The sequence below is a fragment of the Artemia sp. Qi Xiang Cuo genome, chromosome 1 (assembly GCF_049724085.1).
Source record: "Artemia sp. Qi Xiang Cuo chromosome 1, ASM4972408v1, whole genome shotgun sequence".
Classification (NCBI taxonomy): Eukaryota; Metazoa; Arthropoda; class Branchiopoda; order Anostraca; family Artemiidae; genus Artemia; species Artemia sp. Qi Xiang Cuo.
In genome coordinates, this window is record NC_142794.1 from 20,872,696 (window position 1) to 20,890,424 (window position 17,729).

Here is a 17,729-nt window from a genome sequence, read left to right on the forward strand (position 1 = left end):
TCAGAGAGATGAATCCTTTTATTACAAAGTGAAAAACCATGAAAAAAAATCGAAACGAACAATCAGAGTTCGTTTTAAAGGATACCAAACAAACGTGTTTTATGCATGTAAGTACAGGATGATGAGCTCTTAAAAGTTCCGTTTTCAATCACCAGTTAGCAGTCACCTGTGACTATTTATCAGTGATAGCCTAAATATTGTTATATTTAACAACTCGCTTAGAGCCGATGAAATCTGAATCAAAAAAATGTATTGATTTTTCACAGTTCAATAGAAATTTTAAGCCTAAAATGTGTGCATAGTCTCTATAAAAAAAAAAGTAAAACACAGCAATTAAATCTGCACGCAATTTACTCCAGCCTGACTCTTTGTTAAAAAGAAAATTTTTAAAACGATTCAAAAGTACCCAAATGCTGATGGCGGTGCCACTATGTGCGACCAGATTATCCTGAATTTGTTCTTCTTGCTCTTGTTACATCTCTTCTTGTTACAATAATTCCTAATATTTGTTGTAATATTTCCTCTCCTTCACTTATGGTTTGATTTACCCCAAGGTATAGTTTTTGATCTTTTAAGGTTTCATTTTCGCTCTTTCGTTGCATTAGAATAACTAATTTTATAAACTAATATAAGTATCAAAATAAGTCTCACCTTATATAATATAAGTCTCACCTAATATAAGTATCACCATGAAAGAGAAAAGAGGGATTGAAAATAAAATTAGCTGTCCTATTGAAATCTATTGAAGGAAATACTGTTTTTTTCTGTTTTAAACTCTATAAACTTTCAAAACACTTTGAAATATATGTATTTGTTTTCAGCTTCAATAGTTCTGATTAGTTGTGTTTCTTGTTGACTGTGTTGACTTTTGATTTTTTATAACACACTTCACCACAGATATCGGGACTTCACCGACAGGGAAATACGTCTCTGGTTGTTTCAAAGAATTCATCCCCATACACTTTCTTAATTTTGAGTGCATCAGAATCTGAAGGAAAAGGCTTTGAATGTCAGAAAACAGGTTCGAAAAGTCACCTTCAAAGTAAAAAGGAAAAAAAATTGAAAAGACATCAAAGAACTCATAAAAAGAAAAAGACATATAAATGTGAGGTATGTGACAAGACCTTTTCTGGAATGTGTGATTTGCACCGGCACCAAAGAGTGCATACAGGTGAGAAACCGTTTAAGTGTGACGTTTGTGATAAAACCTTTTCTACACCCTCAACGTTAAACGCCCATAACGTTGTGCATACGGGTGAGAACCCGTTTAAGTGTGAAATTTGTGATAATACTTTTTCTCAAGCCTCAAAGTTGAACACCCATAAGAGAGTGCATACGGACGACGACCCTGTTAAGTGTGATGTTTGTGATCAAACTTTTTCTCCAACAGCAATTTTGAACACCCATGAAAGAGTGCATACGGGAGAGAAGCCATTTAAGTGTAACGTTTGTGACCAAACTTTTTTTTATGCAGCAGGTTTGAACACCCGTCAAATAATGCATACGGGTGAAAAACCGTTTAAGTGTGACGTTTTTGAAAAAACCTTTTCTCAACCTCAAATCTGAACACCCAGAAAAGAGTGCATACGGGTGAAAAACCGTTTAAGTGTGACGTTTGTGATAAAACTTTTTCTCAACCATCACATTTGAAAACCCATAAGAGAGTGCATACGGGTGACAAACCGGTTAAGTGTGACGTTTGTGAGCAAACATTTTCTCAAGCATCAAATTTGAAATCCCAACAAAGAGTGCATACGGGTGAAAAACCGTTTAAATGTAACGTTTGTGACCAAACTTTTTCTCATGCATCAAGTTTGAACACCCGTAAAATAATGCATACGGGTGAGAACCCGTTTAAGTGTGACGTCTGTGATAAAACCTTTTCTACAACATCAAATTTGAACACCCAGAAAAGAGTGCACACGGGTGAGAAGCCGTTTAAGTGTGATGTTTGCGATAAAACCTTTTCTACTGCATCAAATTTGAACCGGCACCAAAGAGTGCATACGGGTGAGAAACCGTTTAAGTGTGATGTTTGTGATAAAACCTTTTCTCAAGCATCAAATTTGAACTCCCACAAAACAGTTCACACAGTTGAAAAACCATTTAAGTCCAACGTTTGTGATAAAATATTTTCTGCACCACAAAATTTAAACGCCCATGAAAGAGTACATACAGGTGAGAAACCATTTAAGTGTGATGTTTGTGATCAAACCTTTTCTGGCTCAGCAAATTTTAACACCCATAAAAGAATGCATACGGGTGAGAAACCGTATAAGTGTGATGTTTGTGACCAAACCTTTTCTGGAGCAGGAAATTTTAACAATCACCTAACAGGGCATATGAGTGAGTATATAACTACATTATTTTCGTGTAAGAAGTGTTTTTCACAAGTTTGCATTTTGAATACATATGAAAGACTACTTGCAGGTGAGGAAGACTTCATATATTATGTGTTTGTATAAACTTTTGTGATTTTTAACCCCTTCACTGGTATTAAACAATGGTTACCAGAGTTTTACAAGATTGTTGTATCCTCAGTGATTTGTGGTTATTATTCTCACAACCAATTAGTACCGTACATCAAATTAGTTTTATTCATTTTTTTTGTGTTTAGTTTCCTTAGCAAATTTAGTTTCTTTAGTAATACAAATGTGCTTGAGTGTTAGCAATGTTATTTATGCAAGAAATGCTTGCCATGGCTGGACTATTTGAACGCGCTCAAAGAGTGTACACTGGCCAGATAGAATTATAGACATGATTTGCGTAGAATGGTATTTTTATTTAATTCGACTCTGCCTTAGCATTTAACAACCTATTCTAGAAAAAACCTCTCAGTTTATAGACTACAAGAAAACCTTTGGAACAAAAGTGATTTTAATTAAAAAAATAAAACTTGATGAAGAATTAAAGCTGTTCCACTTTGGCTAGTTCTCAAATTTAAATTAGGACTTTGGAAATTAATAAAGTTTTCTGTGTTTTTTTTTTCGCAAGTTAAGCTTTTATTTTATACAATGACCAATGTGGATGAAATACAATTTTCCGAAAAAAATCCTCTTAAATTGATAACCTCGAAAGAAACACATGTTTACATTGTCCAAGACTGAAATGCATAATAATTAGGATTTTCAAGCAACCAAAAACTTATGCAAGAAAGCAAAATATAATTAGTTGTCAATTTTTCCATTTAGTTCCACAAAAAAAATAATGAAAATAATCAAGGCTAAATAAATGGGAACTATGGATCAATTGACTACAACAAATTTGTGGTTCATGGTCGTCTATGTGGTTCATTATACTCCGGTGTTGATTTAAAGAAGAAAAAAAGAACCCTTAGATAAATTTCAGCCACAGGTGAACCACTTTGTTTATAGTATTGTGCCATACAACACTTCATCTACCATGCAAAATTTCCTCGCAAAAAAAGGGAAATGATAAGTGTGTTGTTGTCAACAGTCTAAGAGGGGATCGGATTGAAACTTACTACTGTTAGTTTCTTTGCTAGGCATACCCTAAGGCAGTGGTTCTTAAACTTATTTAGATACCGTACCCCCTTATACCCACAAAAAATTTTAGGTACCCCTTCTCAGTTACTGATTCTAACTGAACTACAGCTAAAATATTAAATCTTAAACAAACCTTAAAGCCTTAACTTAGGAAACACTACCTCGAATTGCTCCGACATGTTGTTCTTTTGTGTCATTAATCAAAAAACCTTTTTGCACAAAGTAAGTTTTTCAAAAAAAAGTAAAGAACTCCATTAAACCAAAAATGAACAAAAATAGAATCAAATAATTTACCAAGACTACAACTACCACAAATTAGTATCAATAAATAAATGAAACTCAAACAAACAGAAATTAAAATAAATCAAACTCAAGACGAGCAGAAATTAATCTGAGTAGGGTTCTAAACCCTACGCTTTCTAAAAGCCAGAATATAATTTGTATTTTATTGAAAAAAATTCATTTGAATTTACTGAAAAAAATGTGTAATGTCGGTTTAATATGCGTATTCTGATATTAGCTACTTAAAATCTTGATTGATTTTTTATTTATTAAATTTAAATTAGTGGAAACAGTTAAAAGATTTTTTTTCAAAGAATTTTTGGTTTAATGTCGTTCTTTAATTTTTTTTAATATTATATTTTTAAAACAGTTTTTTGATTAATTTCTGTTCGTTTTATAAGGGCAAAGTCTTTTTCAGGGAGAAAGACTGGGCCTCTCCTGAAGTTAAACAACCATCCCTTCCATAAAATATTAAAAGGGCAATAGCCCTTTCAATTTCCAATCGAATATGTCCTTTTTGAAATTTTTACGACAACGCTTTCGATAAAAAAAAATCATTAAGTTATGCCCCCAGGGCATAACTTACAACCTTAGCCCTGACGGCTGTGGGGGGGGTTATCCTCAAAGACCGAATTTCCAGAACTTTCAACTACCTTCAACAAAATGGCAATCTCGAAATTTTGATTGGATGTGTTTGGGGAATTGGTGGGTGTGAGAGGGACGTTATTTACCCTCAAATCACTTTCGACTATTAAAACGAGGACTAGCCCTCTCAATTTCTAATTGAATTTCTGTGACAGTGCTATCTATACAAACCTTAAATGCCCCCAGGGCATAACTTACAACCTTTGCTCGGGGGGTGTAATCTTCAGAGAAATACTTTCTTGAACTTACAAAGACATTTAAAAACTGACCTAACGAAAAAAATTTCGTGCAGTGGGAGGGGAACTGTGGGGTTTGAGAGGGGGTTCTTTTGCTCTTAAATCACTTTCTACAACTTATAAGGGCATTAGCCCTTTCAATTTCAAATGAAATGAGCTTCCTTTGAAGTTTTTACAACGTTACTTTCTCTAAAACCCTTATATGTCCCTAGGGCATAACTTACAAACCTGACCCTGAGGGCTGTGGAGGAATTGTTATTCTCAAAGACATAATTTAGTTGCCCTCCAATCATTGACCCTCCAGAACTATCAACTACGTTGAAAAAATGGCTATCTCAAAATTTTGATTGTATGTGTTTGAGGAAATAGTGAGTGTGAGAGGGGGTTTGTTGCCCTCCAATCATTTTTTACTATTAAAAAGGGCACATGCCTTTTCAATTTCCAATCGAATTAACCCTTTTTCATGCTTCTACGACAATGATTTTTATAAAAAAAACCTTATATGTCCCCAGGGAATAACTTACAAACCTTGCCCTGAGCGCTATGGGGGGGGGGGGTATTATCCTTAAAGACCTAATTTCTAAAACTCAACTACATTGAAAAGAATAACTATCAAAAAATTTTGATAGGTTATATTCGAGGAAAGGTGGGGGTAAAAAGGGGGTTAGTTGCCCTCAAATCACTTTTGACTCTTGTAAAGGGCACTAGCTATTTCAATATTCATTTGAATGACCCCTTTATTAATTTTCTGCAACAGTGCTGTCTATGTAAACCTGTTATGCCCTCAGATGATAAATAACAACCCCGTCACCGAGCGGTTAAAGGGGATTCTCATCCTCAATGACCTAATATTCAAAATTTTCAACTACGAACAACATAGACATCTCAAAATTGAATGGAGTTGTTTTAGGAAATCATGGTCGTGAGAGTAGTGTTGGCTACCATTTAATCATTTTCAACCATTGAAAATGGCATTAGCCCTTTAAATTCTCAATTGAATGAGCACTTGTTGAAGTTTTTACAACATTGCGTTCGATAAAAATATTATATGCCCCCATGGCATAACTGACAACCTTTGCCCTGAGGGCTGTGGGGTTTGTCGTTCTCAAAGACATAAGTTTCCAAATCTTTCAACTCTAACAATTTTGATTGCATATGCGTGGGGACCTAGTGGGCATGACAGGGGATTAGTTACCCTCCAATTATTTTCAACAATTAAAAAGGAAATTGGCCATTAAGAGTCGTGTATGCCCCAGGGTATAACGTTCAAATCTTGCCCTGCGTGGTGTGGGGGGGGGGTTCATCCATAAAGACCTAATTTTCTAAACTTTCAACTGCGTTGAACAAAATGGCATTCTAAAAATTTTGATTGGATGTGTTTGAGGAAATGGTAGAAGTGCGAGGGGGGCTAGTTGCCCTCCAATCTCTTTTGACTATTAAAAAGGGCACTTGCCGTTTCAATTTCCAATCGAATAAGTCTTTTAAAGTTTTCAAGACAAAGCTTTCAATAAAAAACTTATATACCCCCAGGGCATAACTTAGAACCCTTGCCCTTATGGCTGTGGGCTGAGTGTCGTCCTCAAAGATATAATTTCTGGACTTTTCAGCTCCTTTGAACAAAAAGGCTATCTCACAATTTTGACTGGACGTGTTTGGATAAATGGTGGGTACAGAAGGGGTGCTAGTTGCCTTTCAATTGCTTTTGACTATTAAAATGGGCACCAGCCCTTTCAATTTCTAATGAATATAGTCCTTCTAATGTTTTAACGACAACAATTTCTATAAAAAAAAAAACTTATATGCCCCACGGGTAAAACTTAAAACCCGTACCCTGAGTCCTGTCGAGGGGGGGGGGGTTATCAACCTTAAGGACTAAATGTCCAAAACTTTTAGTTAATTTGAACGAAATGGGAGTCTGAAAATTTTGATTGCATGTGTTTGTGGAAAAGATGGGAATGGAAGAGGGATGAGTTGCCTCCTAATAATTGTCGATTAGTAAAATGGCGGTATCCGTGTGAATTTCCAATCGATTCAGTCTTTTCTCAAGTTTATACGACAGATCTTTTAATAAAAACCATAATTTCCCCCAGAGCATAACATACACTCCTTGCCTTGAGGGCTGTGGGGGGAGTATCATCCTCAAAGATATAATTTCCGGACCTCTCAACTATATTGAACAAAAAGGCTCTCACAATTTTGATTGGATGTGTTTGGATTAACGGTGGGCATGGAAGGGGTGTTAGTTGCCTTACAATCACTTCTGACAATTAAAAAGGTCAGTAGCCGATTGAACATCCAATCGAATTAGCCCTTTTTCAAGTCTCTAAGATATAGCTTTCAATAACAACCTTATATTCCCCTAAGGTATGAATTACAACCCTTTCCCTGAAGGATGTGAGTGGAATATCATTCTCAAAGATATAATTTCCTGACCTTTCAACTATATTGAACAAAAAGGCTATATCATTATTTTTATTAAATGTGTTTGGATAAATGGTGGGCATGGAAGGGGTGTTAGTTGCCTTCCAATCACTTTCGACTATTAAAAAGGGCATTAGCCATTCCAATTTCCAATCAAATTAGCCCTTTTTAAAGTTTCTAAAATGTCGGTTTCTATAAAAATCTTATATGCCCAGGGCATAACTTATAGTTCTTTCCCCGAGGGCTGTGGAGGGACTGTTATTCTCAAAGACATAATTTCAAGAACTATCAACTACGTTGAAAAAATGGCTATCTCAGAATTTCTATCGTATGTGTTTGAGGAAATAGTGTGCGTAAGAGGGGGTTAGTTGCCCTCCAATCATTTTTTACTATTAAAAAGCGCACCAGTCACTTGAATTTCCTATCGAATGAGCCCTTTTTAAAGCTTCTCTGAAGATGATATCTATAAAAACCTTACATATCCCCTGAGAATAGCTTACAGACCTTGCCCTAAGCGCTATGGGGGGGGGCATCATCCTGAAAAACCTTATTTCCAAAACTCAACTACATTGAACAAAATGGCTATCTAAAAATTTTGACCAGTAGAACTGTTCCCGAGGCAAAGACATTAATGATTTGGATCTATTCCTGGAGCAGTAGCTGTCAGACATTACTAAACTTTGCCCGGAAACAATTTGATTAATGACTGACAGCAAAGTGAGAAAATACTGTTTTTCCATTCTCACTGACAAAAACCATGAAACATACATAAATTGCTGTTGACATCCATGAAAGTGAGAAAGTTCCTGTTTTTTTCATTCTCACTGACAAAAACCATAAAACAGACAAAATTCCTGGTTTTTCAAGTGAGAAAGTTTCTGTTTTTTCATTCTCACTGAGAAAACCATAAACCACGTGGTTCTATGCCCATATATGGTGTTCGCGTAGGAGCTCATGAGGCATCTCTACTTACGTATATTAGGGGGTTCACCCCCTAGTCAATACCTTGCTCTTTAAGCTAAATTTCGAATTTTTTCCCAATTCTTTAAAAATGACCCCTTAATCACAAAGGACGTTAATCAGAATAAACAGCTCTTGTGAAAGTAATAAAAAAATTTCGGATTAAAGAGCGAGGTGTTGACTAGGGGGTGAACCCAATCATATACGTAATATTTTCTGTTCGTTTTAAGTTTTGATGTTGCTCCTTACTTTCAGTTGAAAAACATTTTTTTTATTTAATTTCCGATATTTTTCTTTAATAATGATGTGAAATCCGGCGCCCCCTTCATAGCAATTTCCCTTCCCCCATAAGAACTTCCTTTATAGAAAGATCCTCCCATATAATCCCCGACCACCCACCCCCCACCTACCACAAAAAATACAAAATTATATAATAAACTTATAAGTCCCCAGGGCAAAACTTAAAAACCATGCCCTGAGGGCTGTGGGGGTGGAAGGGTTGTCATCCTTAAAGACCTAATTTTCAAAACTTTCAACTACGTTGAATAAAATAGCAATCTAAAAATTTTGATTGGATGTGTTTGGGGAAAAGGTGGGCGTGAGAGGGGGTTAGTTGCCCACAAATCACTTTCGAAACTTAAAAAGGGCACTAGCCCTTTCAATTCCGAATCAAATGAGCCATTTTTCAATTTTCTACGACAAAGATTACAATAAAAACTTGCACCCAGGGCATAACTTACCACCCTTGCCCTGAAGACTCTGGGGGGGGGATGTTCTAAGCAGAGGTATAATTTCATGAACTTTAAACTGCGTGGAATAAAATGACTATCTAAAAATTTTGATAGGATATTTTTGGGGGAAATGGTGGGCGTGGAAGGGGTGTTAGTTGCCTTCCAATCACTTTCGACTATTAAAAAGGACACTAGCCATTCCAATTTCCAATCGAATGAGCCTTTTTTAAATTTTATACGACAACACGTTCTATAAAAACCTTATAAGCCCCAAGGGCATAACTCAGAACCCTCGCCCTGAGGGCGGTGGGGGGGGGGGGTGTCAACCGCAAAGACCTAATTTCCAAAACGTTCAACTACGTTGAAAAAATGGCTATTTTAAAATTTAGATTGGTTGTGTTTTGGGAAAATGTGGGCGTGAGCGGGGGTTAGTTGTCGCTCACTAACTATTGTCTATTGTACATGGCAGCAGTTCTTTCAATTTCAAACTTAATGAGCCTGTTAGTAAGTTTTTCCGCAAACGCCTTCTATAAAAACCTTCTGTGCTACCAGGGCATAGCTTTCAAACCCTACCTTAAGGGATGTTGGGGGGGGGGGGTTGTCATCCTCAAAGACCTAATTTCCAGAACTTTCAACGACGTTCAACAACAGTGCTAACTCCAAATTTTTATTGGATGTGTTTGGGGAAAAGGCGGGCGTGAGAGGGGGGTTAGTTGTCCTCCAATCACTTTCGACTATTAAAAAGGGCACTAGCCATTCCAATTTCCAATCGAATGAGCTTTTTTGAATTTTATACGACAACACGTTCTACAAAAACCTTATAAGCACCAAGGGCATAACTCAAAACCCTAGACCTGAGGGCTGTGGGGGGGGGGGTTGTCATCCTCAAATAACTAATTGCCAGAACGTTAAACTACGTTTAACAAAATGGCTAACTTAAAATTTTTATTGGATGTGTTTGGGGAAGAGGTGGGTGTGAGCGGGGGTTAGTTGTTCTCCAATAACTTTCGACTACTGAAAAGGACACTGACCCTTTGAATTTCAAATCAATCGGGCTCTTTTCGAAGTTTCTGTAACAACGCTTTATAAAAAACCTTATATGTCCCCAGGACATAACTTACAACCCTTGCCTTGAGGGCTGTGGGGGAGTGTCCTACTCAAAAACATAATTTCTATCTGGAAATCAACTACGCTGAAGAAAATGTCTAACTAAAAATTTTGATTGGATGTGTTTCGGGAAATGGCGGGGATGGAAGGGATGTTAATTGCCTTCCATTCACTTTCGACTATTAAAAAGGGCATAACCCACTCCAATTTCCAATTGAAGGAGCCCTTTTCGAAGTTTTTACGACAAGTTCTTTGATACGAAGTGCCCTGGTCTAAAGGAAAAGAAAATAATAAACAAGAGATTGTGCCAACATCGTTCTTATATGCCCCCACGGCATAACTTAAAACCCTTGCCCGGAGGGTTGTGGGGGAGTGACCTCCTCAAAAGTATAGTTTCTATCTGGAAATTAACTACGCTGAACAAAATGGCTTTTTTGAATTTTATACGACAACACGTTCTACAAAACCTTAAAAGCCCCAAGGGCAAAACACACAACCCTTGCCCTGAGGGCTGGGGGGGGGTTGCCATCCTCAAATATATAATTTACAGAACGTTTAACAAAATGGCTATCTTAAAATTTTTATTGGATGGGTTTGGGGACGAGGTGGGTGTGAGCGGGGGTTAGTTGCCCTCCAATCACTTTCAACTATTAAAAAGGTCACTAGTCCTTTGAATTTTCAATCGAATGAGCCTTTTTGGGAGTTTCTACGACAACGCTTTCTATAAAAAGCTTATATGCCTCAGGGCATAACTTACAACCCTTGCCCTGAGGGCTGTGGTGGAATCTCCAAAAACGTAGTTTCTATTTGGAAATCAACTACGATGAACAAAATGGCTATCTAAAAAATTTTATTGGATGTTTTTGGGGAAAAAGTGGGCGTGAGAGGGGGGTTAGTTGCCCTCAAATCACTTTCGACTATGAAAATGGGCACTAGACCTTTGAATTTCCAATCGAATGAGCCCTTTTTCAAGTTCCTACGACAAAGTTTTCAATAAAAACCTTATATGCCCCCAAGGGCATAAATTAAAACTCTTGCCCCGAAGACTCTGGGGAGAGTGTCCTGCTCAAAGGTATAATTTCCTGAACTTTAAACTGCGTGGAACAAAATCGCTATCTCAAAATTTTCATTGGATGAGTTTGGGGAAATGGTGGGTGTGGAAGGGGTGTTAGTTGCCGTCCAATCACGTTCGACTATTAAGAATGGCACTACCCATTCCAGTTTCCAATAGAATGAGCCCCTTTTGGAGATTCTACGACAACGTGATTTCTACAAAAACGTGAGATGCCCCCAGGGCATAACTTACATCCCTTTCCCTGAGGGCTGTGGGGGAGGGGGTAGTCATCCTCAAAGACCTAATTTCCAGAACTTTCAACTACGTTGAATAAAATTGCTAACTCAAAATTTTGATTGGATGTGTTTGGGGAAAAGGTGGTTGTGAGAGGGGGGTTAGTCGCCCTTGAATAACTTTCGACTATTAAAAAGGGTACTAGTCCTTTGAATTTCAAATCGAATGAGCCCTTTTTCAAGTTTCTACGACAAAGATTCCAATAAAAACCTTATATGCACCCAGGGAATAACTTATAATCCTTGCCCTGAGGGTTTTGGGGGAGTGTCCTCCTGAAAAATATGTTTTCTATCTGGAAATCAACTACCCTGAAAAAAATGGTCATCTCAAATTTTTTATTGGATGTGTTTGGGGGAATGACGGGTGTGGGGGGGCGACGGGCCCTTCAATCACTTTCGACTAATAAAAGGTGCACTAGCCCTTTGAATTTCCAGTCAAATGAGCTTTTATTGAAGTTTCTACGACATCGCCTTCTTTAAAAATCTTATATGCCCCCAGGGCATAACTTAAAACCCTTCCCCTGAGGGTTGTGGGGGAGTGTCCTCCTCAAAAACATATTTTCTATCTGGAAATCAACTACGCTGAACAAAATGGCTATCTCAAAAGTTTCATTGGATGTCTTTGGGGGAATGAAGGGCGTGGGGGGGGGCTAGTTGCCCTCTAATCATTTTCGACTATTAAAAAGGGTACTAGCCCTTTGAATTTCCAATCGAATGAGCCTGTTTTGAAGTTTCTATGACAACGACTTCTATAAAAACCTTATATGCCCCCAGGGCATACCTTAAAACCCTTGCCCTGAGGGCTGTGGCGGAGTGTCCTCCTCAAGAACATATTTTCTATCTGGAAATCAACTATGCTGAACAATATAGGTATCTCAAAATTTTGATTGGATGTGTTTGGGGGAATGATGGGCGTGGGGGTGGCGGGGCTAGTTGCCCTCCAATCACTTTCGACTATTAAAAAGGGCACTAGCCCTTTCAATTTCCAATCGAATGAGCTGTATTTGAAGTTTCTAGAACAACGCCTTCTATAAAAACATTATATGCCCCCCTGGGCATAACTTAACCCCCTTGCCCTCAGGGTTGTGGGGGATTGTCCTCCTCAAAAACATATTTTCTATCCGGAAATCAACTACGTTGAACAAAATGGCAAGCTCAAAATTTTTATTGGATGTGTTTGGGGGAAGGATGGGCGTGGGGGGGGGGCAAGTTGCCCTCCAATCGCTTTTGACGATTAGAAAAGGCACTAGCCCTTTGAATTTGCAATCACATGAGCCCCTTTTGAAGTTTCTATGACAACACCTTCTATAAAACTTTATATACCCCAGGACATAACTTAAGAACCCTTGCCCTGAGAATTGTTGGGGAGTGTCCTCCTCAAAAACATATTTTCTATCAGGAAATCAACTACGCTGAGGGCTCGGAGGGGGTTATCATCCTAAAAGACAAAATTTCCAGAACTTTCAACTACGTTGAACAAAATGGATATCTCAAAATTTTAATTTGATGTGTTTGGGAGAATGGTGGGTGTGAGAGGGGCGTTAGTCGCTATCCAATCACTTTCAACTATTAAAAAAGGCACTAGCCCTTACAGTTTCCAATTGAAGGAGCCCTTTTGAAGTTTCTACGACAACGAGTTCAATAAAAACTTTACATGCCCCCAGGGCATAACTTACAACCCTTTCTCTGAGGGCTGTGGGGGAGTGTCCTCCTCAAAAACATATTTTCTTCTTAAATCAACTACGCGTAACAAAATGGCTATCTCAAAATTTTGATTGGATGTGTTTGGGGAAATGATGGGCGTGGGGAGGGGGGCTAGTTGCCCTCTAATCACTTTCGACTATTAAAAGGGTACTAGCCCTTTAAATTTACAATCGAATGAGCCTGTTTTGAAGTTTGTACGACAATGCCTTCTATAAAAACCTTATATGCCCCCAGGGCGTAACTTAAAACCCTTGCCCGGAGGGTTGTGGGGGAGTGTCCTCCTCAAGAACATATTTTCTATCTGGAAATCAACTACGCTGAACAAAATAGTTATCTCAAAATTGTGATTGGATGTGTTTGGGGGAATGATGAGCGTGGGGGGGGGCTAGTTAACCTCCAATCACTTTCGACTATTAAAAAGGGTACTAGCCCTTTGAATTTGCAATCAAATCAGCCTTTTTTGAAGTTTTTACGACAACGCCTTCTTTTAAAACCTTATGTGCCCCCAGGGCATAACTTACAAGCCTTGCCCTAAGGGCTCTGGGGGAGTTTCCTCCTCAAAACACATTTCCTATCTGGAAATCAACTACGCTGAACAAAATGGCTATCTCAAAATTTTGATTGGATGTGTTTAGGGGAATGATGGGCGTGGGGGGGGCTAGTTGCCCTCCAATTACCTTTCGACTATTAAAAAGGGCACTAGCCCCTCCAATTTGCAATCGAATGAGCCCTTTTCGAAGTTTCTACGACGACTCCTCCGATACAAAGTGCCCGGGTATGGAGAAAAAAAAACAAACAGCACATTGTACCTACATCGTTCTTTACTTATGTAGCGCTGGCGCGCTGCCTATGATATAGTACGCCGTCATTCCCCTTTTTGTAGGTGTGTAAGAAATACATAATTATTATATCATGGGCAGAGAAGGATCCCATATTAGCTTATTGATATTGAAGTTAGAAACACAATACAATTTTTAATGAGGTCTGTAAAGGTTTTATGGATTTTCCTGGGATTGATCGCTAAACAATTCCCTACTAATTTAACTACGGCTCTTTTAATCTAACTTAATCTATTGGTTATTATAGGACCATAATTGCGTAGCTTGCTAAGGGGGCTTGGAGGGGGATTATATGGGAGGTGTTCTGGTAAAACTCCAGTTGAGTGTTCTGGACCATAAATATTACAATGATGCCGTTTTATACTTCCGAGATTTTCCACTTAAGAAGTGGCACCAAAAGTGCTGTTTAAAGTGCTATATCACACTTACGGATGGCAGAATTGATTAAAAATCACGTAGACATGAGTAATAGCTTTCAAATGCGTCATTAAGCATCGCTCTAAAAAGTCCTGGTAGACCCAGTTTTTTCACTTGAGACATGACACCAAAAGTGCCGTTATAGTGCCATTTGGCACTTGCAGATGGTGGAAATTATAAGTAGAACGCAGATATGAGCAATAGCTTTTATATTAGCTATTAAAGATCTATATAATTAGTGCTGGGCGATATTCAATATCAATATTGATATATCGAATATATCGGAGCAAATATCAACATCGAATATCGAAACGTCAGTATCGATATCGAAAACGATATATGAAATTTTTTGACTATTTTCGGCTTTTTCTGCTTTCTACCGGTGAACGTCCTGCAGAAAAGATCAAACGTAGAAAATAGCTCCGGAAATGACTGAGAAGAAAAACAATGATACATTTAACCCGTTGACTCATACATGCGGATGCACAGCATACATACCTGTATCCATAAGTTGCCATAGCCTGTTCTGAAACTCAAAATACGTTTAGTTAGGGTGGACTTTCAAATGTTGCTGAGGACCTTCAAAGGGCTTTGCTGTATAAATGCCTTTTAGGCTCATAGGCCTTGCTCAGATCACACCCGTCACAATTACCACATATCTGGATCCGCGTATGTTTCCCGTGACAATCTTTTCCAAGTTGAGAGTACAATACAGAGAGATATGGATTTGGCCTTTCTGACTGTTAAATCTGCATCAATAGATGCAAGTGCCATGACACTCCCTGTGATTCAGCTACGACAGAATCAAGCTAGTTTGTGGAGTTTCAGTAGTCAATGCAATGCATACTTCGCTTACAGCCGAACCTATAAAGGCTCTGCATATTTTCAATGGGGAGTCTTTAGTCCTAAGAAAAACTGTTCCATTTAAGCCGTGGAAGTCTTGTAATATGGGTCTCAGAAATATGTATATGAAATAATCTTGAAAATAATGTCTATGCCCGCCACCAGTTTCCCATCTGAGATTTTTTTCCAAGATTGGTCAGTTAACCAAACAGTTCGTGGTAACGACCAGTAAGTAAGGAGCGACTAGGCCCTAGAAACCGAAACTCGAGAAAATGTGACTTTGATAACAATATAAACATCAAACGAATTATATTTTTATGCTTATTCGAAATAAATAAAATTCATTAAGTTTAATGTATCCATCAAAAGCTACAAGCCTAAGAAAATACGCGTGATTTTTGAGAAAGGGGAGAAGCACCTTCGAAAAGTCAAGGAATCTTAATGAAAAGCGCACCATAAGATTCAGCCTATCATGGAAGCCTACTTTAAAGGTTTCAACCTCCCATCTGCAAAAGGTGGAATTTTCTATTTTTGTCAAACAGTTTGTGGTAATTAACTATAAGTAAGGAGTGACCCGGCTCAATAGTAACCAAAACTCTAAAAAACGAAACTTTGATACCGATAGATAAATCAAAGGAATTGTATTTTAATGCTGATTTCATATAAATAAGTTTCATCAAGTTTAGCATTACCCATAAAAAGTTACAAGCTTGGGAAAATTTGCTTTATTTTTAAAAAAGGGAAAACATCCCCTAAAAGTCATAGAATCTTAATGAAAATCACACCAACAGATTCAGCGTATCAGAAAAGACTAATGTAGAGGTCTCAAGCTCATAGCTGCAAAAATGTGGAATTTGTATTTTTTGCCAGAAGAAACATCACGGATGCGTGTTTACTTGTTTGTTTTTGTTTCCCCCAGGGATGATCGTATCGAACCAGTGATTCTAGAATATTGGGAGAGGGATCTGTCTTTTTCTTCATCAGACCATAGCCTATTAAATAGATAAAAACAACCTTCAATGCTTTTTTCCTGGGGTGATCGTAGTAATCCAGTGGTCCTAGAATATCGCGTGAGGGCTCATTCGAATGGAAATTAAAAGTTCTAGTGCCCTTCTTAAGTGACCGAAAAAATTGGAGGGCAACTAGGCCCCCTCTCATGCTCATTTGTTTCCTAAAGTCACACGATCAAAAATTTGAGATATAGATTTTGTTAAGCATAGTCGAAAAATCTAATACCTATGTCTTTGAGGTTGACTTTATCCCCCCCCCTAGATCCGGCCTTACCTCTTGAGATGACGTGACCCCCTCACACTATTTGGGGGAATGGTGTAAGTTATGAATTTTGCCTATTGTTTACATATAGTATTTTATCTGTTAGTAAACAGGCATTTTTGGAGAGGAGGAATTTTCTCTGGGTAGAATTTTCCATGGGCGGGGAAGTTTCCGGGGACGAACTTACAAGGAGGAATTTTACACGTTAGAATTTGTCAGAACTCCTATACAAAATTTGACCTATTTTCTCTTTTCCGATTCAATTTCTCATATATTGATGTTCCGGGGGAAATTTTCTTGCCCCCACCCCCCAGAGTACTTGGGGAAATGACTATAAGTTGTGGATTTTGCCTATTGTTTACGTACAGTATTTGTTATTTGGAAGTAAACAGATTTTTTGGGGGAGGAGAATTCTCCGCGGGGGTTTTCCAGGGGGAGAATCTCAAATGTACAGGAAGTTTCCAGAAATGAACTTACAAGGGAGAATTTACACGGGAGAATTCGCCAGATCTTCTTTCGCAAGAAAATTCGCCAGATTTTCTTTCGCCAGAGAATTTGCCAGAACACAAAATTTATCTTTCTTTCTCTTTGTCAATTCAATTTTACATCTAGAGATGTTCCGGGGATATTGTCCGGGGAAAGTTTTAGAGAGGTTAAAGTTATCTTGGGGTTTTTTTCGTGGGAGGGAGGGGTTTCCCACGGGAAAAGTTCTCCATGAGGAAGTTATCTGTGGGAAACATTGTTCATGGCGGAAATTTCTGCAGGAGAAATTCTCCATGGGGGAATTTTCTACAGGAGAACTTCTTCATGGGACAATTTCTCGTAGTAGAAACTTCCCATTTGGAGGATGGAATAACACCCCGTCGAAGGGTTTTTCCAGCATGATTTGAAAAAAAAAATAAAGAATAAAATGGAAAACAACCTTTGTTTAAATGAAAGTAGGCTCCACAGAATTTCCTAGGCGAAATTGTCCACAAGAAAATTTATGGGTGGAAATTTCAGGAGGGATGGATTTGTCGTGGGGAGAGAGATGTTGTTGGGAGAGGCGGGAATGTCCACGGAGGAGAGAGGGAGATTTCCCGACTTTATTTGGCAGTGATCAGAAATTAAGTAAAAGAAACCAGATTTTTCAACTGAAACTAGGGAGGAACATTGCTAAAACGAAAATAAATCCTACTGCATGTGAGGGGAGATACCCCCTTCTCAATACCTCCATTTTTACGGTAAAGTTTGACTTTTTAATATGAAGCTTTTTCAAAATACCAAAAAAAATGTATATGAGGGGCATCCCTCTCATATACGGAATAATTTCTGTTGGTTTTAAGTTTTATTAATGAACCTTACTTTCAATTGAAAAAACTTGTTTTTTATTTATTTAATAACTGAAAAGTAGAACCAATTCTTAGGGGAAAACATTGA

At 38.0% G+C, this 17,729-nt stretch overlaps 1 protein-coding gene across 1 annotated transcript in view; it reads left to right on the top strand.

The window, feature by feature from the left end:
* Window positions 1-17,729, top strand: part of LOC148956103 (uncharacterized) — a 93,964-nt gene that overhangs the window by 49,108 nt on the left and 27,127 nt on the right. Inside the window, exons 7-8 of the mRNA XM_089089208.1 lie at window positions 898-1,474; window positions 1,558-2,262. Coding sequence (XP_088945334.1) covers window positions 898-1,474; window positions 1,558-2,262 — 1,282 coding nt within the window. The remainder of the gene's footprint in view (window positions 1-897; window positions 1,475-1,557; window positions 2,263-17,729) is intronic.